The 23,147-nt window shown below is 43.4% G+C and overlaps 2 protein-coding genes across 2 annotated transcripts in view; both read left to right on the top strand.

The window, feature by feature from the left end:
- Positions 1–1,515: 1,515 nt before the first annotated feature.
- Positions 1,516–4,355, top strand: sdr42e1 (short chain dehydrogenase/reductase family 42E, member 1). Its single transcript, XM_053420296.1, has 3 exons — positions 1,516–1,682; positions 2,112–2,187; positions 2,822–4,355. The coding sequence occupies exons 2-3, from the start codon at positions 2,126–2,128 to the stop codon at positions 3,918–3,920; spliced, it is 1,161 nt and encodes a 386-aa protein (XP_053276271.1). The 5' UTR covers positions 1,516–1,682; positions 2,112–2,125; the 3' UTR covers positions 3,921–4,355.
- Positions 4,356–5,171: 816 nt separating this feature from the next.
- wtip (WT1 interacting protein) overlaps positions 5,172–23,147 on the top strand; it is a 29,691-nt gene continuing 11,715 nt past the window's right edge. The window contains exons 1-2 of the mRNA XM_053420286.1: positions 5,172–7,256; positions 13,738–13,839. Coding sequence (XP_053276261.1) covers positions 5,777–7,256; positions 13,738–13,839 — 1,582 coding nt within the window. The 5' untranslated portion in view covers positions 5,172–5,776. The remainder of the gene's footprint in view (positions 7,257–13,737; positions 13,840–23,147) is intronic.

The raw sequence follows: 23,147 nt of genomic DNA, 5'->3' as shown, positions 1-23,147 counted from the left end.
GTCTCAATATTATTCAATATCAATCTCTTACCTCTGATTGCATAACTGACTATTTAAAAACAGCCAGTGTCTTCCATGTCCTCGAAAAGTCTTCCTCTGATAGCTGATATCAGGTCATATCTAAACTCCCAACTGATTGTTGCCAACCAGTTTCTCCAAAAAGGGTTTTTTTGATAAATCAAGGTGAATAATCAATCCTTATTTCTCTTGTCACCATTCATCAAGCCATTTTAATTAACAGATGTACTTCACTCGAATGGTATTCCTCTGACTTTACTGCTCAAATTTTTAATTGTATCTCCATCTGACCATATATGATATATATATATATAAATAATGTATCTCTCAAGCACCAGGGTAAAGCAGTACATCATCTTAGATTTATTTTTGATTGATAATATTCCTTGTGCAATTCCTGGATTGACAACCACCAAGTCTATGTCAGTCACCTCCTACACTCACATCCCCATTATTTATAAAATGATAGACCCCTGTTGCATCATGTTGGTCCATTCCAAAGAGGAGCTCCAGGGGCTCAAGCATTTGATGAAATAACCCAAGACCTGAATCCACCATGTTAGTCTTTTCATCAATGATAGCCTTGTTCAAGAGATGACTTTCAAACATGCTAAAGTCATTTACAGAAGGATGGAAAGCTTTTGCGGCTAACATTAAAGTGTTGTGACCCATTTCTCTCAGAGCCCAGGCCTAAGGTTAAGTCAATATAATGCTTTTTCCTGCCAATTTTAATGACCTTTAATACCAGTTTTAGAAAAGCTAACAGTCATCAATCTTTCGCTTGACCCACTATTACCAACAAAAAATCACAAATCAGTTCCAATCTGGAGTCGTCTGCATCACATTTGTGAATCAAATATGCTCCACAGAAATTACACTGACTGTAATCATAATGAAATCAAATATCATTAAAAAAACATTGGGTGGACACAAGCCATATCTTACTCTCAAATGTTACTGTCGAAAATAATATTAAACTTTTATATTGAGTTTAGAAAACTTTTTTTTTTGCAATGAAGGTGCTGTCTTCCACCAGTAGGGATGCTTTAGAACTCTCAGCCCCCTCAACTGCAAGAAACGTGATAATATCACAGACATATAAACAGGGACATTTGCCCTCTCGTCTGTATTTAAATTGTAAAGTCGTCTTCATTGTGTGCTCTGTTCAATGGGGAGACTTGGTATGATCATCTTTATATTGTTGTAAGATTATTACTTCAATAATAAAAATAGGTATTCTTCAGAAAAGGCTGCACGATCACTGATGTAGCGTTTGTAAGATTACAACTTCCGATTAGGGCTTTCAAAGTAAAATATCACTGACGAGACATTTCTGAGAAATTAGAAGTGTTTTTTAGCTATTAGAATTTTTTTTGAATAACTGTCTGTATATTATGTGCACACCAGTATGAATTTCAACTTAAATCACTGTCACTATAAGTTAATTACGATATTGTACATTTAAATATGAAGACTTCACTTCCTGTTTTCCTCTGAGTCGTTGTTCGTTAGCGTTTCAATTTTTTTTACCGTTTTGACGTAACTTACGTAACAAACAGTACGTAGAGCTCCGAAAGAGGAAGTGGACACCGGCGCTGAAGTAGAGGTTTGAAGAAGCGACATTCTACAGATATTCTTCTCGTTTGCTACCAACACGTGTACAGGTTGGTAATACGTAGGGTTAGCATTTAGCATTTGTGTTAAGTGCAGTCTGCGCATGTCAGAGTTGAATAGCTTGGGGATGTGTTGAATAAAGCTTACAGGAGAATATAAGTGTACGTACGTAGTGTTATAATACTAATAATACTTATAATAATGTTGTAATGCATTATATTTTCAGCTGATTCCTCTCAACGTTTAGTGAGTGAAGTTCAAAGTTAGAGAACTTGCCTCAGGTGGAAGGTTAGGTAACGAGTTTACATCATAATGCTTTTAGTCTATATTCTGGTTTGTAAGTCAAGGGTTTTCATATTTATGAGAACACTGTGTGTGTGTGTGTGTGTGTGTGTGTGTGTGTGTGTGTGTGTGTGTGTGTGTGTGTGTGTGTGTGTGTGTTTACCACACTTATCATTGTTTTTCTATTAATCTCACAGATTGTCCTCCTGCGATGGAAAACACACGCACAGACACTTTTTTGATCACTGGAGGTTGTGGTTATTTTGGTCATCGGTAAGAACTATGTCCTATTGTTTGTTACTCCCAGCAAAAAAAGCACATGCTGTCAGTAACCCTCGTGGTTTCTGAGTCGTGTGTGCTGTCACGCTGCTTCACCACCACCAGGTGGCGCGGTCTCATCGGTCATTTCAGTCACACTGGCTCTGTTACGACCACAGAGCTGAGGCACATTTGAAAGTAGAAATGCATTCAGTCGTTGTATTTTTGTTCCATATATTTTAATGCATATTTCATCACTTGTTTTTTTTCCCTACGATATGGCGTTAACTACCACTTCATTTACAAACCTTTTATATAAGTAAATACATATGAGTCATACAAAATAGAACAGTTTATATATATATATATACATTATGTCACAAATAATACAAAGAACACACATATAAAGAATAGAAAAGACAAGAACGTGGCCAGAAACTGTTTCTTATTGTTAATTGGATATTTGGACAGTTTATCTTCTTTAAACTTACATAGTAAAAATGGTGTTGTTTTCTGAATCTATGGATGTGAAATTGTCCGTACAGATTCATTAAGTTAAGAAAGAAGTCAGTGTCGAGCCAAAAATCGTGTAAGAGATTGTGTAGAAGACTCTTTTGCAAATTTAATTTCTTTTTTTCTCTCTCTGCAGCCTGGCGTCCTCCCTGCATGGAAAAGGTGCCCGAGTCGTTCTGTTCGACACCGTGCCTCCAACCAAGGAAGTGTCAGAGGACTTTGTGTTTGTGCAAGGTGACATACGGGACTATGCTCAAGTGGAGAGGGCCGTGGCCGGTGTGGACTGTGTGTTCCACATCGCGTCGTATGGCATGTCCGGCAGGGAGCAGCTGAACCGCCATCTGATTGAGGCAGTGAACGTTCAGGGTACGCAGAACGTCCTGAAGGCCTGCGTCGAGCAAAGAGTGTTAAGGCTGATTTACACCAGCACCTTCAACGTGGTGTTCGGAGGCCAAGTGATAGAGAATGGTGACGAAAGCCTCCCGTATCTACCGCTCCACCTTCACCCTGACCACTACTCCAGAACAAAGTCCCTGGCAGAGATGGCTGTGCTGAAGGCGAATGGCACCGCGTTGCAGGGCGGACCGGGGGTGCTGAGAACTTGCGCCCTGCGTCCAGCGGGCATCTACGGGCCCGGGGAGCAGAGGCACCTCCCCAGGATAGTCGGCTACATAGAGAAGGGGATCTTCAGGTTTGTTTACGGGGATCCCAGCAGCCTGGTGGAGTTTGTCCACGTGGACAACCTGGTGTCAGCACACGAGCTGGCTGCGGAGGCGCTGACCTTGAAGAAGCAGCACCGCTCTGCTGGCCAGGCCTACTTCATCTCAGATGGCAGGCCTGTCAATAACTTTGAATTCTTCCGGCCTCTGGTGGAGGGCCTGGGCTATCCCTTCCCCACACTACGTCTCCCTGTCTCTCTTATTTACTTTTTTGCCTTTCTCACAGAAATGATCCACCACCTCGTCGGTCCCTTCTATAACTTTCAGCCACTGCTGACGCGCACAGAGGTGTATAAAACTGGTGTGACGCACTATTTCAGCATGGCCAAAGCTAAAGCTGAGCTGGGCTACGAACCCCAGGAGCAGAACCTGGACGAAGCCGTGCAGTGGTTCAGGTGCAGAGGTCACGGGAAAAAATCTCACAGCTCCACACTCGGTCGATTTCTACTCAACATCCTGATTGTTGCTGCCTTTGCTGCTATTGCTCTCTCTTTTCTTCCAGTTGTTGGCAGTTGATGAGAAGCTTAAGCAAAAACATAATTTTCCACAAACGTACTGTATTAAGACTGGTTCATAAATAATGTAGATTGTTTACATGGCAGTAAACCTGTGCACATCTAACATCACAGTGCTCCTTACCGACAGGTGCTTCAGACAAAGAAGGCAGCGTCTAAGACCAAGTCAACAAAAGAAGAAGTTTCTCAGGATTAAGATGTTTGGTTTAGAACATTTCCATGTGATATTTTAATACCTAAACATTTTGAATGTAATTGTATGTAACACAACATCTTTGATGTGTACATGTATGCTAATAGCTACCCTTGTTTTTCCACAACTGTAACCTCATGAAAATAAATCTGTCAAGTGCAAAAATTGACAACTACTGAATACAAAGTGTTTAATTTTACTAAAACAAAAGCAAAACTTTAAGAATAAAACATTACGACGTTATCGAGTTTGTTTGATTTCTGAACTCGTTCTTGATATGTTGTCAATTTTAAAAGTTTTCAACCAACCTAAAAAGAAGAATATATTTATCCAAATCAAGAATTGGTGTGTGTTCCAGGTATTAACCATGTTGTGGGGACATAAATCTGTTAACATAGTCACATTATGGGGATTCTTCCTACTGGGGACAAATAAACAGGTTTCCATTCCATAAATCATTACATTCTAAGGTGAAAAGATGTTTTTAAGTTCAGGGTTAAAGTTAGGTTTCTGCAAGTAGTGCGTGTGGTTAAAATTAGACTTTAACAAATCATTATATGTCCTCTGTAGTCATGGAAACGCCTGTGTGTGCTTGGTAGATACAAAAAAGTGAATAGACTCAATAAACTTTGGGTAGCGTCATTTATATTGTCTCCAACATATCTACTCAGGCATATTATAATACTCAAAGTAGCAATTCACGAGACAAACCATCAAGTAAAAACGGTTGATTTTTTGAATTAAATATTTTATATTCACTTCAATTCCTCTTATTCAAACAAATATAACCTTCAAATAATCAATCAAGGATTTATTAGATACTGAAGGATCTTTTAAACTCTATTGATGGGAGCCTCCTCGCATTCTTTGGTGGACCCGAGAATATGTTTTATCGTTCGATCTTTATAGAAAGTATGTATAAACTTGGGTTTCGGCCGTGTGCTGCATGTAAGCGGCCCACTGCAGTGTGCTGCTGGTGTGGCTGGAGTCGGACCAGGTGAGGCGTGCTTTGTGTGGTATGTGAGTCTGCCCGGGATGAATGCAGACGTCCCCTTCTCTCTAAACTCTCCTCTTTTCAGGCCGGCAGCCCCTTGCTGAGTTGGTCGCAATCATTGTTTCTCTGCAGCATTAACCACATTCCACAGAGGCGCAGCGCATCCCGTCTACATCCCCGCATTCCTTTTACAAGAACGAGTCCCCGCAGTAAAACGGCGTTTATTTCACGTTTCCCTCCGCCTGCTGAGCTCGGACTTACACATTCGTGATATTCGCAGCGTAGCAGATTATCCGGGGCAGTTTAATTCACAGAGGAGAGGCGGGAAGAGAAATGTAGAGGAAAAACCAACAAGGGGAAATTCCTCCGCGCAGCGCGCCATTGACTGTAAAGACCTTTCAACTTAACAAAAACTGAAGTTGACAAACGTTTCCCTGTCGGCTGCAACTGTGAGAAAGAGTTTGTGTTGTTTGCGCGGAGCGGGGCCGAGCAGGAGGAGACGATGCGGGACTCGGTGGAGGTTTGCGGGTGTACGTCGGAGTGTTTAGTGTGAATGAGAGACGGCAGCACCGCGGCGTTTTGTTTTGATTTCCATGTGAAACGCAATTAGTGCTCCGCCGCGCTGCTCGGAGCGGAGCGACACCGAGAGTGAACTTGTTTCTGCCTCAACATGGAGCGCTACCAGGAGGAGCTGGGGCTCCGGATGGACGACCTGTCCCTGTACGAAGCCTACAAAGACGGGATGTACAACTCCAGGAGAGACTTGGTGATTAACCCCGACTTGGACTTCTCGGCTCCGGCGCTAGCGGAGCACAAAAGTGCGCCGATGAATGGCAGCTCTGTGCTCCACCAGCAGCATCACACGGTGGAGAATTTCACGCCTGGAAATAAAGTGTACAACGCGGCTCCGGTGAGACCCGTCGGCTGCAACCGGGCCGTGCCGGTGGACTTCTGCGCCCCGCAAAGAGACGCGGGCTACACCGAGGAGGGCTGCTGCACCAAATCCGAGGTGGCTCTGCCCTGCTACACCGGCGCTGCGGAGCGGCACCGGAGGTACTCTCTGGAAGTGCAGGGCCACAGGTACAGCACCGGCTCCGCCTTCGACGGCGTGCCGCTCAACAAACCGGTGGCTCTCCCCGGCAACAGGTGCAACAGCGTCTGCATCAGCAGCAGCCACGACGGGAGGTACAACGCCACCAGCCCGCGGTCCAGCCTGGCGTCCTCCCTCTCCTCCCAGGAGCAGAGCAAGCATGTCAGCCCGAGGTCCAGCATCAGCAGCCCGCGTACGAGTCTGGTGGTGCCGGGTCAGGACAGGTACACCAGCCCCAGGTCTAGTTTGGTGCACTGCGAGGGCAGTAGCGTGCTCAGCCCCAGGTCCAGCTATGCAAGCACCGCCAGCGACACGAGTAAGCACTCCAGCCCCCGGGCCAGCCTCAACAGCTGTGACTGCTGCAGCAAGCCCAGCAGCAACCGCACCAGCGGCATCAGCATGGGCTACGACCAGAGACACGCCAGCCCGAGGTCGAGCACGGCCAGCCAGTACTCCTTCACCACCAGCCCGAGGTCCAGCTACTCCGATTCCCGGTACGGGCCCGTGGTCAACCACGATCTGGAGGGGGCGATCCTCCACGCCGCGCCGCTGGCGAGTCCCCGCTCCAGCATCTGCAGCCAGGACGGGAGCGCCAGACCGGGGACCACCGCTAACTGCGTGGTCAGCCCCCGCTCCAGCATCTCCAGCCACAGCTCCAGAAGTTCCCGCAGCTCTAGGGGTTCTATGAGCACCTACCCGGACCTGCAGCTGCCCTCACCCAGGTCGTCGATGCTGGGCAGCGGATTACACGAAGACACGCTGCTGCAGGAGTTTGGAGACTCCAACGGGATCCAGAGCCGCCTCCACCTGCAGGGACTCTCGGCGGTGCCCGAGCCCCAGCTGCAGGCGGCAGGAACCCCGGAGATGACCGCAGGGTCGCAGTCGTCGTTTAGTTACGGGGTGTCCACAAAGGCAACTACCACGGGCCAGAGGTATAAGTTACCTTACCAGGTGACCCCCAGCCGGGAGAGCGGGCCGAGCCAGGCGGAGAGGCGGCTGGAGGCGCTCACCTTGGAGCTGGAGAAGGAGTTAGAGATGCACATGAAAAAGGAATACTTTGGTATGTAATGACAACTGCTGGCTTGTTTGCAAATACACCTGGGGGTCTTTTTTTAAAACTAGTTGCTAGGCATAACTGGAAAAAATAATACTGAAAACTTTGCCAGACCATTAAACAAATGAGCCTCTGTAGGTCTGAGAGATGATTTAAGAAATGATTTCACAAAAAACCCCAAACCCAAATACCAAAGATTTGATTGAGATGCTCACACACTTCTTTCATACTGTTGGGGCCTGATTGACTTTAATTTGGTCAAAACAGCTCAGCAAGTCAATCAAACCAATAGGTTTCATCTGGCATAAAGTTTCACCTCAAGTGCCTGAAGTGTAAAGCACTGATGCTCTGGCTCTGACTCCTTCCCTTACACTATGAACACATCAGCCCTCAGGTATCTGGGAGATTAGTGCAGGGTCTCCTTCACAGAACAAAACACTTCTGCTGAAGGTTTTGGTTCTTCACAGACAAGCAGAGCAAGTTTCAAGTCCAAATAATGGTCCAAATTAAAGTTTCCAGCTGAAAAGAGCCACTTTAGCCTTTATTGCTTCATGAATCCCATTGGGTATGAATAATTATCTGTAGCACAAACTGAACAAACATGTAGTGGAATTAGTCACGTTAAAAGTCACACGTAACCTTCTCTGTATTACAACACATACAGGCTGGAAGTCGAAGAAAAAGGTTTGAGAGTATTTATAGGTTTGTCGTGTGTGTGCGAGGTCTATTTGCAACATGCGAATGAGCTGCGTTTCCCACTAACCGGTCCCTCTTTGGCAGATGAGGGTGGCTTTGCAGGGCAATACTAATTTCTGTCTTGGCACAGCTAAAAATTTGCACAGCGCTGCACCTCGCTGAATGGAACCCTCTGTTCTGCCAGAGCAGACACCCAGAGCGGCGGCATGGTGTGGGCTTGTTGGAAATACAGTTGTCCTCTGGAGCATGGGGGAAAAGAGACTGTGGTCAAGTACAGTTTGATGAGTTACAGCGGGGATGTGAATCTCACACTGGGGGCCGCCCAAAATGAAAAATGTTTGTTGTTATGGGATCTGAAAGGCATTTTGGAATGAAAGCATGTGTTGGCTCAACTACTGACTTCCTCTTTTATCTAGGGTTTTCTTTAAAAGATTTTCCTGTAAGAACTGGACTTTGTGGCGTGGTTTATTGTGATAAGGGAGTTAGAGACCAAACATGTTTGCACCAGCAGCAGCAGCTCAAGAGAGGCCGCCGAGGAAGTCACCGTCCACCTTTTTTAAATCGGCAGCCCGACAAATGGCAGAGGCCAGAGAACAGTGGCTTGTTTTATGGCCGGTGCACTTGCTCGTGGTGAGGCTGAGACAGCTGTTGATTTGTTCCACAGGAGCAGGTGAGAGAGAGGAGGGAGGATGGAAGACAGGAGGGAAAGAAGAGAAAAGGGGGGTCGGGAAGGGGTGATGGAGAAAGAAGCAGGATGGGTGGAAGTGGGGATGGAGAGAGAGAGAAAGGGACTGGAGGGAGAGGGAAGAATGCAGTCAGACGCTCCTCTCTCTCACACATACACACACACACACACACCGAGCCCCAATAGAGACAGCTCTGTTTCCGTAGCGACAGTGGAGAAATTGATCGCCAGAGCCTTTCCTTGGGGGGGGGGGGGGGGGGCGTTTCCCATACTGCCCGGCTCTGCCCCGCTCTGCTCTGCCAGCCGGCCGGCCCTTGTGTGGGCTCTGTTTGTTGTGGTGGCGAAGGACGGAGCTGTGAATCAACAGCTGGCCCGATACAGGCCCCGGAATTGAAGTGGCAGAGTAGTGAGGCCCACCCCATCCTCTTATAGTCCCCCCCCCCCCCCCTTGCCACCACCACCCCCACCACCCTACCCTGACTCCCCCGCGAAGCCCTTCATTAACCAGCCAGTGGGGAGCGGGGGCAACACCAGACACTTGGCACACGATCTTGGCTGGCGTGCCAGACATAGTTGGTGGGGGTCAAGTCTGATCACCTGCCCAGAATTATAATGGCAGTAGTCATGCACATGCCTGACGCACGCACGCACACACACACACACACAAACCCACACACTCCCACACACAGACGCGCTGACTTGTGGACAGCGGCACACTGGCCCGCTCTGCAGCCTCCTCTTGACTCTGTATATTCTGTGCATGCACACGACTGACCTCAGATTAGATCTGTAATATTTAAGTCTCCCTGTTAAGCACACATAATCTGGTGTGTGAGAAGGGACCCTCTCGTGAAATGATGACGTATTTTCAGGCTCTGATGTTGGAGAGCCTCACTCTGATTTATTATTTTGTCCTCGAGGGATACATGGACCTGCAGCGCTTGAATCACTTCTACAAGACGTGCAGAGGTTTTAAATTATTTGGCAACATTTGGATCAGCATACTTGCAATCTTCATCGCTCTATAAATTCCACCCTCTTGTTTGTTTGATCGACTGGGCTCACGTACCCTGCTCATATCTCCAGGGGCTGGTCTGATATTGAGCCGTAAAGGGTCAAAGTCACACTCAGTGGTCACTAGAGCTTCGTGATTCAGGCTGTGCAAACCTTTTTACAACTCTCAGCACGTCCTGGGTCGTGTTCAGTGAGCTCGGAGACACAATGTCAAGTATGTTTGAAAAACACGAGTATTTTCCTGCTATGGCAGCGTCACATCAGAAAGATCAGATTAAGATCCAACAATCCTGCTTCTAAAAACCAGCAGGACTTAATCTTAACAACAGGGTCTGATTTCCGAAGGTAGAAGAATTTAAGCGCATCCACTGAAGTGATGCTGGTTTACTTTTAACTCCAGGGAAGACACAGGACCCTGTCCTGACCACATGGACATGTTATGAAATCTACAAATATGAGATTCAACATCCTGTTTAAAATGAATACCAGAGATTTTCTTGCTGTCCTCTAAAATGATGATAACCACATCCTCACTCAAAAGAGCCTTTGGGACTTTAAGCATGTGTGGAAATCATTACAAATCACATTTGGACTCTTGTGACCATTTAGCCCCATTTACAGTTGTTTTCAGTGGTTTTCTCATGAAAAGGGGAAAATTCCTTGTAGATTAAATAAATCTTGCTGTATATATATTTTTTTTAAAATAAGCGCAGTATAGTTTCAACCAGAGTGAATAACATATAGATGTAGCTGTATAAATAAATCATACTTTTTCAGTGTAGCTGTTGGGTAGAGAGTCAAAGCCAGAGAGCTATGTGAGTAACAGCACTGCCATAAATCAATTATTTCAAAAGAAATACAAAATAAGAGCTAAGAAGGGAGGGAGAGTTTAAAAAGAATTTAAACAATACCACTTGAAAACAGCAATTAAACTAGGTCTTGACCCATATGGGCTTTTGGGAGCAGATGCCAATACAATATTAGGGAGTAAAGAAAATGTCAGATACTTATTTATCAGCCATTTATATACAAAAAAATGTCATGATTCCTAAGATGTTGCTATCAAACCCATATGGTAAAGAAATGTAACCGGGCTAGATATTTAACAGTTAAAACTTTAACTTTATCATAGATAACTATAAATTGGAATAGGCTTTTCTAACGGTTTTATGTCAAATGTAAACATAATGTAGGCACTATCTGCAACGTTTATTCTGTAAGATAAAAGTTCACATTGGTCAAAATGCAGAAACCAATAATTATGTAAAAGACTCCTTTTCTGCCAACTGATAAATGAAGTGCACTCTACATCAAACAGCCACTGAAAGCATCTTACAGTAAAAGTTACATTCACCAATCAGACATGCATTCAGACAGTTGTGCTGTAGGCCGAGCATTTCCTATCACCAATTTAGGGAGGTTCAGTGATTTGTCTGAGGACATGACATAAGGATTTAGAGGGTAGCTGTTATCTCTCCTGCCTCATCTCTCATGTTGCCATTAGAACATCCAGGTTTGTTTGACTGACATAGATTCACCACTGTTTTTTGTTATTGTTGTTGTCCATTAGCTGTCGACTGTGTGATACAGAGAATCAGTGACTTGACTGGTGGGCATTTAGACAGATGTTGTAATGGGTCTGTGTGAATCCTTTTGGTCAAGGCTACGTAAATGGCTCTGTGTTGCAACAGGTGGACAGAAAGATGAATCATTACAGAAAGATAAGACACACTGTATTAGTGTAAATGTTCTCAGGGCAAATCACTTGCATTTCTTATCAATGGAATTTAATATATGCAATTTTGGTGCAGATCCTAATCTCAATCTGGATGTAAGTGTGGATCATACAGGGGCTGTTGGGCCTTTGCAGAGATATGTGCTCTCCTCATGTCATTCTCGTTTTTTATTGACTGTCTCCAAGTGTCTATTTCTTATGAATAATAAAAGCATACCTACACTCCACCAGAGTAAGTCTCCTGAGGAATAACCTTTTTTTTATTATAAGAATGAATCTGCAGAAGTAAATGATTCATTCATTGTTGACAGCTTCGGTCAGGTGGCTTCCTGCTCTCTGTTAGAGACCCTGTTTTTTGGCCAAAGGAAGCTGTGCTTTTTTCCTCCCTTTGTTGGCCATCATTGACTTTTATTTTGGCAAAACTGTTCAAGCCACTTATGATCATTTAAAGTTTCTTGTTCATTGTTATCTCCCGTTTCGCTCTGTTATCTTTGTTAAGTGCAGTCAGGTTCAGGTTATAGCAGGAAAGGCCAATATTTAACTTTGATGCAGACTAATTCATTGGTACAAATACGTCTGGTTTAAAGGGAAGACATGTAACCTTCGGATGGTTTTCCTGTACCCTTGTGCGTTATCTGTTCTTTTACAATGTCACAGTTTGCGCCCGGACGTGTTTATGAAAGGGAAATTATTGCCTCAGATAGCCATGGAATTCCACGGTTGCGTCACAGAAAGAAGTGTATCCTTGTCCCTGATCTTTCCTGAGACGTGTGTCTATTTTACATGCAAGTAAGATGTCTCTGTGGGAGGGGGGGGGGGATGTTGGTGTGCATCTCTCATGTTGGGATCTTGTGAGATCTTGTGTCCTGTGGGCACTGTGACCCTGGACTCACCCCACCAAGGCTTTGACCCTGCACTCCCTCAGGAATGTGACCCCGGTGGAGGCCGTCGTGTGCACGAGAGTTTGGAGATTGTTGGTCTGCTGCCTCGGCTGCTTTCAGATACTCTTTGGCCACTGTTTGTGTAGTTGGTTAGTTCAGGCTTATATACACATGTACCTGGGGATCTCTGAGTCAGTCTGTGCATCACTCATATTGGGACAGTTGCAATCAGATGGTTGTTTCACTTCCTGGGACAAACTATGAAAAGTAAATTGTATTCAAAATAACCCTTCCATGACAACTTCTGTTCTCCTTTAGCAACAGAGGTAAACCTCCAGTAACACTAATGAAACTGTCCCCTGTCCTGCATGCTGCAGTGTACATTACTTATTTGGGTGAGGAACATTGATGTAAGGGTGGGAGCAGTTATTATTTTCACCATTATCTGATTACACTGGTGGGTTTTTATGTATGTTGCCAGCATTAGAGTTAAACAGATAATTAGTTTAATTTGACAGAGAAAGTCTGGAATTTTAAATAGTCAGAATAAATAATAATATAAAGACTTTTTTATCTTTTTCATCTGTTAATGTTCTTGTTGTTGATTTATATAACATAGTCAAGTCAAACCTGATTACCTGCAAAGACCAGGTCCTCTCAAAGTCAAGTCAGACGTTGCCGTAACAAGGAAACTAAGTGTGTGGAAGAACACGGTCTGCCCTTCCTGACAATCCCCTCACATCCGTAATAATCTTTCCTGAAGTAGGCTGCCCTCAAACAGTATGATGTAATGCATGGAAATTACACAAATTAAGGTTACACAATAGAAATCATTAAGAGTTATCTCTTAGTCTGCTTCATGCATTATGTTTGAGACAGTTTTGTCTCAACTTGCTTTGACATCTTTTAGTTTCATAGTGATTCTGGTTTTCAAATGGCATCAGAAGACACAGAGAGAACAATAGAGGAAATCTGCCTGTGGAAATACAGTAGTGATGATATTTGTTACTTCATCTTTTTCAGATTTAATTTGAGTGTTGCATAATTACAGGAATGCACACAGGCTTTGGCAGAGTTTGGGGTTTGTTTTTGATCAGCTTTCCAGCAAAGCTCTGACAAAGCCTGCAGCATGTCCAGCGATTGTTTGATTCTTATGGGGCACACAAGAACTGTAGCAACCATCTCTTCACTGAATCGCCAGTTAAACATTCCCACCATCTCAAAGAGGTTCTAACATTCGGCGTAAAGGAGAAGCAGATCAGTGCTCGCAGAAGGTTCTTTGCTTTGGAGTCAAAGAATCAAACGATATAAAACCTTACAAAGACAAAGCCATTTGAGCGGTTTAATGTTTTTATGTCGCCGCAGGATGTAAGAGGCTGGTTTTAGTGAGTGAGTGAGTGTTAGTGAGTATCTTTACTAACTACACTTTAACTAACTGTCTCTGTGTGTTTGTGTGTGTGTTTGTGTGTGTAACAGGTATCTGTATCAAATGTGGGAAGGGTGTGTATGGAGCCAGCCAAGCGTGCCAGGCCATGGGGAACCTGTATCACACGAACTGCTTCACCTGCTGCTCCTGTGGTAAGTACGACTCCATATATATGAAATCATAGGAAAAATTGTTATCAATGTTGCCATACCCATTTTTCCTTCCCGATACTGATTCCAATACCTGGAATTTGTGTATCAGCCGATCCCAGTGCATTTACAAAAATAACGACTTAGTAATAACATATTTCAACAGTTTTATGTTACTAACCCTTCTTGTATTGCCTAACTCAGGTTAAATCCTTTGAATAACAAATGCATACAGTGAATAAATGCCATAGAATTTCCTTTATGATTGAATTTTACATCACAATTGTAAAAGAACAAAAATAAAGAAATCAAGGAATACACAACAGGGAACTCAACCAGTTTGTCATTGTTTCCAAAGTTTGCTGCTGCTCTTCGTTGCCTTGGTTAACTCCTTGTGTTCTTTCGTGTGATAGTTATTAAAATGCTTTTATTAGATTGCTCCGGTTGTTATTGGCGACACTGGTGAAAAACGGTGAAGTTGTCTATAACAGCTGAAATTTCGCGACACTACTGGAAATAACTTCCTCTCTGCCGCTCTAAAAACAGCACTTGTCAGTGGCAGTAGAGCGTATCTGCTGTTTTTGAGCAGCAAAGAAGAAAGGATTTCCGGTGAAAGAAAAGACCAATTTAATCTTAACCAGTACACTTTTCAGACGGTGTATCATAGATTTTTCGACTAGCCGATTAAACAACCTGTTCGGTAACATTGGAGGCAACTCTGATGCCTGTGTTGATATCTGAACAATTCTAAAAATATTTTCATTGTCTTGTCTCTAACTCTTGGCCTCATGAGTACAGCAGCAATGTGTGTTGATGCCTTTGTTGGATTGTAGCATCAGTTAATCACTATGTATTAGACTCGGAGCTGCTTTCTATACTTAGCTAGATCAGACCTACAATGTTAATGGCTTCTCAGAATGATCTATCCAGTTCACTGCCTGCTGATAAATCACCAAAACACATTCGATGATCTATATTTGCAGTTTCAGAGAAATAGAAAGCCCTGGCGTCATCCATCCATTTATTTGCATGATCATCAAAGCTATTTGTTATTTGCTTCAGTTGACTGTTGACTTGAATGTTCTGGAACTTGTTGCCATCAAACATGTGCTGAATTATGTAGCTTTGGATCTATGAAATTCTTTAGTTCTGTGGTTGTATAGAGCGTCTTTTTTTTAGAGCGTGATGTCTAAGTGGATTTATGTGCATTGATTCCTAATGGACATTGGAGATAATGGTCCTTAGAATGAACATAGTACACTGATTCTAAACCTAATAAGTGTAACATGTCTGTGGTCAGATGCAGAGTGGGAGGGATTTTATTCAATTTGTGGCAATGGCTCAATCCCTTGATTCTTTAGCCCTCATGGCTGTTCCATCACGGTGTGAAGTGAATGGGATGTGACAGAGGAACACTGTGTATGTATGTATACACAACGTTTTATATATATATATAAATATATATATATACACACAGTATATAAGCGCTGTATATGTATAAGAACTGGTGTATGTGACTTGTCATGCAAAGCATTTTGCCTAGTCGTTAAAGACTAGAAAATCACTTTATAAATGCATTCAATTTACTGCCATGGACTGCGCCTCACAACTGTAGCTGCAACTTCTGACTGTATGAATATATGCGTCAATGTGTGAATATGTATTACTGTGCCAAGTAATAACTAAACTTGCTGCTTTTGAACACTGACATGTAGCACTCATGCTTCATCTCATGTGGTTGAAGATTTCGACAGTGGTTGCTGTGAGCCGTTAACGTTGTTCATAAAAAGTGAGGACAAATGGTCATTAAGACTTGTTAGTTTGTAATTTAACTTACTACAACCTATACAGATGTTTCAATGTCTTCCACAATAATCACATATTATTTCTGATTGGTCTACCATTCCTTATGCTGAGACGAAAAAAGCAGAAGGTCCTGCTCCATTGCCACCACCGCCGTATCTGAAGGCAGATACCTGCTTGCATTGTGTGTGTATGTGTGTGTGTGTACTTGTACTTTTTATATTTGTGTGGACCATGGCATAGCATAGACCCTATGGAGTGATGCCATTTTGGCCAGTCTTCCCTTTTTCAATAGGCTGTTTGAGGGTTGATACTTTCATTCAGGGTAGGCATTAGACTTAGGTTTAGGTTGGGATGAGGCATTTAGTTGTGATGGTTAAGGTTAGAGTAAGAGTCTAGGGAATGCATTACGAGGCTCTCATTAAGATACAACTACAAGAGGGTTAGGGTTAGGGTTAGTATAGCAAATATGTTTTGCCATATTGTGTTTTCCCACAATATGGCAAAACAGAACAAAAACAAACACTTGCTGTCTGGTTAGTTGATTTAAACTGAAAACACTATAGCCCTGGATTTGTTTACCTTTTCAGGATTGTTGACTTGCCTTGATACCGGGCAAATTAACTTTGCACTGTGCATCCTCCGCACTTGGTGATAATGTAAATAAAATATGCATTGATACCGCCTCAGGGTCAAGGTCAGGGTTCTTAGTGTAAACATTCATGTTTTGATGGGTTAGAAGGTTCCTTGTACAGTGTATCTCATTAGTTCTCTGCGAATATTGGTTTTGGACTGAAATCCATATCAGATCAAACAAATTCTGGACCTTGTAAATCTGTCTGCAGATTTCTGTGTCTTTCGTACACACTTGCTCTTGGCTTCGACCGCTGCTGTCTCTGCTGAAATAGTCATTAGCTTCACCAGCTTTCTGTCTCAGGTGGTGTTATAGTCTGGATCAAAACATCTGCTGCTTATAAAAGGTTGTAGAATAACTGGGTAACTCAGTTATGTGGAGCGGGAACAAGCTAATAATGCCACCAAGAAGAAAAATGCTGACACTATTTGGTCTTTTAAAACTGTAATTAAATCTGTTCCTCAGCTCTATGTACAGTATAGATAGAGTGTGTGTGTGTGTGCGTGCCCGTGTGTGTGTGTTTGTTAGACGTCCCTGTCACCTGACTCCAGCCCTCCTCTCCTGTTTCCCAGGAAAACAAGAGGAAGATATCGGGAGAAAGCTTTTTAGCCAGGTTGCCTCCATTCATATGTGCACTATGCATGGATACCGATCCTCCACTCCACCCACCTGGGCCCTGGAAGAACTGCCTATAATTTACATGTAACCAAAGCCACATACTTTCCGATTTATTGTGTGTCTGAAGAATGAGGGGCCAGATGCTGAGTGTCCAGTTGCTGAAGTTGTGGGGTTTGCTGTGGAAAAGTCACCTCTGACCTGGTTAAAGGTGGAACTGCTGTTCCTGAAGGGTTAATTATGTTTTGAGGGTTTAGGCAAAACTAAACACTGTGACTATGCAAATCAGATCTGCATGATTATTTCCTCCAAACACTGAAGCTACGTTTTCATTTAAAAAGCAAATCAACTCTGCTACGGAAACACCTGGCGTTGAAACAGAGAAGTTTAGAACCGCTGCTGGCCCTGCTCTAGTAGCAGTTCTAGTAGCAGAGGCTGAATCAAATCGCAGCGTGGCTCAAGCGGAGTTCAAATTTGATGAACATCGACTCACGATATTCACATTTGCGTATGTGTGACCATGCCCTTAGGCAGGAAGGGGAAATGGAGATGTTTAGAAAGGGCGACATAGATACTCGCAACTACTTGCTTATTGAGTCTTTTTGGTCACAATGTAGCCATTGCTGATTTGTCAGGCTCCTATCACATGACCCCTTTCTGGAAGAAAACAACCTGCATTAGCCTCGGCTGCCACAGAAGATCACAACATGGATTATCAATTACAAGCGTTGAGTAGCCTGTTGTCTTTGCTAACAGCTGTTGTGCTGTCAAATTCTGCATTTTACAATAATGCAAAAGCTTACATGCATAGAAGACATTTTTTTATTGGAGTAAACTGTGTAAATGGACAACGCATTCCCAGTGTAGGGACTGGACACGTGATATGTGTTTTCAGGCGTGTTAGTATGGATGGGGAAATAAACTGATTCAGAGCCAAAATGCTTGCGTGGACAAAGATTTATTTAGATTGAAAATGGCTTTTTCAAACTATGAAGTATAGCTGTAGCCTACAAATAAAAAAAAGAATATTAAATGTGGGACTTCAGTACTCCAAAGCTGGCTCCTGAGAGGATTACTGTGTATATTTGAGAAATCAGGTCTACAATTAGTTGAGTAATTTTCTTTGCTAGGAGTAAACCGTCATTGATGGCTTCACAAGCCGCCTCGCCTCTCGAGATGGTTTATTGTTACTGTAAACTCTACAGTACTGTTACTGTTTTGTAGGCCTCTGAGAAGTTTAGTTCCAATGTGCCTGCACTTGCCATAACACAATTCCAGTGATTCATCAGGAGATATATTTGTACGTCCCGGTTTGTTTTCTTATTTTTTTTATTTTTTTTGTTGTATTCCCTCTATGCCATTGAGTTGGGGTCCTTCTGGAGTCTGGAGCTCCAGAAAGAGGCAGTGAGTTTGCTGAGACATTGCTCGCTGGTAGCCTTGGGCTTTGTTTAACCATGCATAATTGAGCCCTCCTCTTGGCTTACTCCCATGGTTGCACCCTTTTTTCATGAAATGGCCAAGAATGCAAACTACCCCCTCCACTTCAGCCGGGCCTTCCCTGGAGGACCTCAATCAGACAGTCACAAAGTGTACCAGACCTGCTTATCAGAGGGGGCAGGCCTGGCATGGGCTCACACTAAAGCAGCACATGCTTAGAGAAGTGCGTGCATATGTACACAGACACACATGCTTCATCCCCAAATAAATGCACCTTTAGGATTTAAGGCTGATTTTAAGAATTTCTTAATTGTGCAGAAGTTGTGCAGTGGCGTAAAAGTTAAATAAGTGCAGAGCGAGTCTAACGCCTCTCACCGCGATTTCTGAAGGGCCATTGAAAGAAGGCATTTGTGTCGCTCTGCATCCGAAACTCTAGGGGAAGGAGCTCCACTTTCCCCAATTTTGCTGGTGAATAATTGCAAGTCAGCTGCAGAGAATATATATTTTCTGTATGACTGTCACGCAGGATCTCGATAAATGAGCATCCCTTAAAAAATACAAAGCAGACTGTCAACCACACAAGCTGATGACTCATTTCTTGGTTCCAGTAATCCAGGCAGCCTCTGAAAGCACAGGCAGAAGCAGAGATCTCAGAGGCTTGAATTTCTCAAATCATTCAGCACCACCCGTTGCACCTGGCAGGCAGTGGCAATGAGAAAGCTGAAAAAGAGGGAACGTTCAGTTCTTTGTGTTCCTGCAGTCATACACAATGTTTACATGCACACTAATTATAGCAGTCCTATTAGAAGTAACTGGATCGTGACACAAATAGGGAGATACTTTTTGACTGTATAATGTTGATATTAGATTGTTTAAAATGGTTGTATATGAAACATGTTGTTATAATAGTGAGCATGTTGATAGACACAATCAAGCTATCTCATTATCCGGTGGTCAGTGAGGCGATAGCCAGCAAGCCTTTAGCAGCATTGTATTTTTAGCACCTTTTTTAACCTTTCGGGTTACATTGTGCTTGTCGCCCTGTAGTTGGATTCCTCTTCTTTTGAATAGTAATGGGCAGACCGGCTGCTGAGACAAATGTTGTATCTAGAATCTGCTGCCTAGATTTTTATAGAATGGAGAAAATTGTAAAAAAACAGTTGATTATAACTGTGTGCGCGCGTGTGCGCGCATACGGTATGTTTGTGCACTTTAGCTGAATGTCTACATTCCACCTGCACACATCACCATTATGCCTCTGTTTTGGTTTGCTTTGTGGAAATGTTATCCTGCACTTTCAGCTACATTAGCAATCTGTCAGTCCACCTCCAATGGAACAAACAACAAAAGACGAACCTGGATTGATCTGTCAAAAATCCAAGAGGATTCTCCCTACCCTGTCTAGTGCCCCTGAGCAAGGCACCTTACTCCCCCAACATCTGCTCCCCGGTCGCCGTACATGGTCGCTCACTGCTCTGTGTGTCCTGCACCAGATGGGTTAAAAGCAGAGGTTACATTTCTCTACCTGCATGAGTGTGCCTGTGCATGCCTGTGCATGTGTTTGGGACAAAGAAATGCATCTTAATCTCAATCTTAATATGAACAAATAAAATGGTGACTGAAAGAGGCTGACACAAACTATAGTTTTAAATCTTCTCTAAATTTTGGAAAGCATTCAAATTCGTCAGCAGAAATCTCACAGCTCATTTATTTTCCACATCTCAAACATGCAAGTTGAGAAAATAAAGCAAGATTCACAGACTAGAAGATATTATTAAATTTACCAGTGGGAACTACATCTCTCACACTCATGCACACACATACACACTCATCCCTCCTTTCCACATCTCCTCTTCTTCTGCACAGTTGATGAATTGTCAGCCTCTGCAATTCCTGCCACTCTTGTACCAGTCTTTCCCCTATAGCTGTACTTTGAAAAAGCTGGACAGGAATGAGCTGTGTTTTCAACACTGAAAATTACCGTCAGGCACTAGAAACCTTTGCTGAAACTCTGTGCTTTTCTACTGCAGGGACCAGGGTATAGATTAGGTTCTGGGGATAGTACCTTATGAAAGCACAGGGACCTTTGGTGTGGGGATTGATGCCCTGTTGGTCGAGTATTGTTTACAATGTTTTACATATACTCAGGGACACCACCTCCACAAAGAGGAACAGTTATCACATGTTGAAACACATCAACAGGCGTATGACCAATAGGAAGTTGACAAATACAAGGAATGTGACCTGATATGACCTAACTTTTGTCACAGCATGAGCAAAGGGGATTTAGATGTTGCAACGGTAACACATTGTTTATGTTTACAAAGTCCCAGTATATCAGTGTTTGCAATGTGTCATGGGTTCAATATTTTATTCTCCATGGTCCATATGTAGTCAAACATGTTCACATTTAGGTGGACAGGTGAAAACACAACCTTTGTCATATTACTTTACTCCAACTGTCCCTCACTTGAGAAGGATATGATGCCACAGGTTCAACGAAGGTAATCGATAAATACTGGACATGAAATTTACATCACATTGACACGTTGGCCCTTATCACAAAAAGCTCTTTTCAAGTTTACATTTTCTTCAGTGTCTTATATGTGAATGGCACATCTTGTTTTATCCTGAAATATTTGCATTATCCTGGTTTCGCATCCACCATGTGTTTGAAGTGTCATTAACATGACCACTCGCTCGCATTGGCCTCACTAAGACATTTGTGTTCTCGCAAAGTCCAGACTTCAGTGCATGTCTGAAACCTTTATATTAACTTGAGCCCATCCTCGACTCATATCTTAGTTGTTTATAGCTAGGTTTCCTGTGCATCAAGTGTAATATCATTCATACTTGTAACTTAACAGCAAGTACAATAGAAGTTTAAGACTGGAAATAGGTAAAAAAAACTAAACAGCCTTGACACCAGAAAATGGGAACAAGTCCTACTTGAATAACTTAGTTGTCAGAGTCAGCTGCTATATTGAATGGTTAGGGTTAGGGCAGGTGAAAAGCTATATTTCATATCAGAAACCATTGAACAGTCGACATGTCTCACATGATCCAAAGCAGAAGGAAGGACGGGCTTAAACAGGCCCTAACAGTGCATGAAGATACGCAGCCCCCTCATTCATTTCTTTGAAAGTGCTGCATTGAACTTGTTTGGCTCTGAAATGTGAAATTAAACTCAGTGATGGAGTGTCTTCCTCCTGAGACAATGATGGCTACCCGAAAACGTTGCTGGTTTAATGCAGCAAACAAGCTTATTTCTGTTTGCTCTGTGTGAATCCAGCTGTACCACATGAGAATTTAGCTGAATAATACCTTTTCCTCTGTGACACATCAGTCCATTTTAGCCAGACTAACACTCATTTCATTGCAACATGTTCAAATTCTGAAATGACCAAAAGTTGTAAACAACCAGTTTTAAAGAGAGCAGAGGTCAGAGTCTTAGAACATCAGTGGTAATAACATGATTTACTGTGAGCAAGACGAGCGAAAGGCATTTATCCCTAATCCTGACACTGTTGTCAATGTTCTACCATCCATGTCTCCACATTAACTTATATTAGCTGATGAAAATCGCCATATTTCATGGCCACAATCTCAAAATTTAACTCTGCTCAACCCAGTGACTGCAGCACAGAGGTGGGATGAGTAACGGTCAAAGTGACATTGGTTTTATTAAATGTCGTTAAATTAAACTGTGGGAGAGTGGGAGTGTGGTCAAAAAGCACAAAACATGAGGAGATCTGGACCGACCATGCAGTGCACCGGTGGACCCAGCAACCTCCCCGTGTCTACCTGAGTGAAATAACTAAAAAGAACCAAGAAACCCCCAACGCAAAAGGAAGCAATCAAATGATAAGAAATCTTATATCTTAGCCGCATCTCAACCTGACGAGTCAAGTAATGTGACTGTATATTCACATTCATAGAATTTCACTTTTTTCTAAAGGAAATAAAAAGCAAAATTCATTTTGAGAGTAATTTATTGTGTTAATAAAGGTTCGTTTTCTTAGAGTGATAAAAATGGATTGTGTTCATTTTCTTTTCGGCGCTGTCGAGTGACAAAAGGCCAGAGGAGAGGGAGGCAGGCACGGAGCCCTCCCCCTCCTCCTTCTCTCTGTGAGGGGAGCGGGCAGAGAGCGGGTGTTGGAGAGGTGCGGGGGGTTGAATGGGACCAGCTAGTGACCTCAGGCAGAAAGAATGTCCCCGTTTGCTCAGTCGGCCCGCTCCCCTAGCAGCGCTCCACACAGTCATCAGCGCTGAGGCCTTTGTGTTCACCTTCCAGACCCCAAACTGCAGAGTGGAGGCCACAGACGAGCACACAGAAACACCTCGCAGCCCCTGCTGCTGCACTGTTCCCTACAATCCCACTGCTCCTGCAAGCTTAGCCTCTGCAAAGTCCCCAGTGTAGAACACGGTGTCTCCTAAGAGTTGCATCACACGGAGTTCCTTCCTCAGTTTTGCTTTTCTCTTTGCTCCACGCCACCAAAATGCTAATTGCTGCTCAGTCTCAAAGTCTTAAAAGTCTCACCTATTGTGTGGACGACATTCCTTTGCCGCTCCGGCCATTTATGTGGGTGTTAATGTATTGCCATCTCCCAGCATCGTGACACTGTGTTTGTGTGTGAAATACAGCGATTGCATAAATTTCAGCGCTAAAAAGAGAGAGAAGAGGGGGGCACATCTTTCCCATGCTGGGACACCCATAAAATCAATGGTGGCTGGGTTCAACAATTAAATCTGACTAATCCAGCAGATTTATGAGATCTGTGTGCTTCATCTTCCCCGGGTGAAGTCATGATGCTGCCAGAGA

The sequence above is a fragment of the Pleuronectes platessa genome, chromosome 1 (assembly GCF_947347685.1).
Source record: "Pleuronectes platessa chromosome 1, fPlePla1.1, whole genome shotgun sequence".
NCBI lineage: Eukaryota > Metazoa > Chordata > Actinopteri > Pleuronectiformes > Pleuronectidae > Pleuronectes > Pleuronectes platessa.
The sequence above is the reverse complement of the archived record's forward strand: the minus strand, read 5'-3'. Positions and strand labels throughout refer to the sequence as shown.

What these genes read in the sequence shown, in the direction of transcription:
- sdr42e1 (XM_053420296.1), top strand. Translation starts at nt 2,126, where the DNA reads ATGGAAAACACACGCACAGACACTTTTTTGATCACTGGAGGTTGTGGT. An exon ending in TGTGGTTATTTTGGTCATCG is followed by an intron (nt 2,188 to 2,821) that starts GTAAGAACTATG and finishes CTCTCTCTGCAG; the next exon opens with CCTGGCGTCCTCCCTGCATG.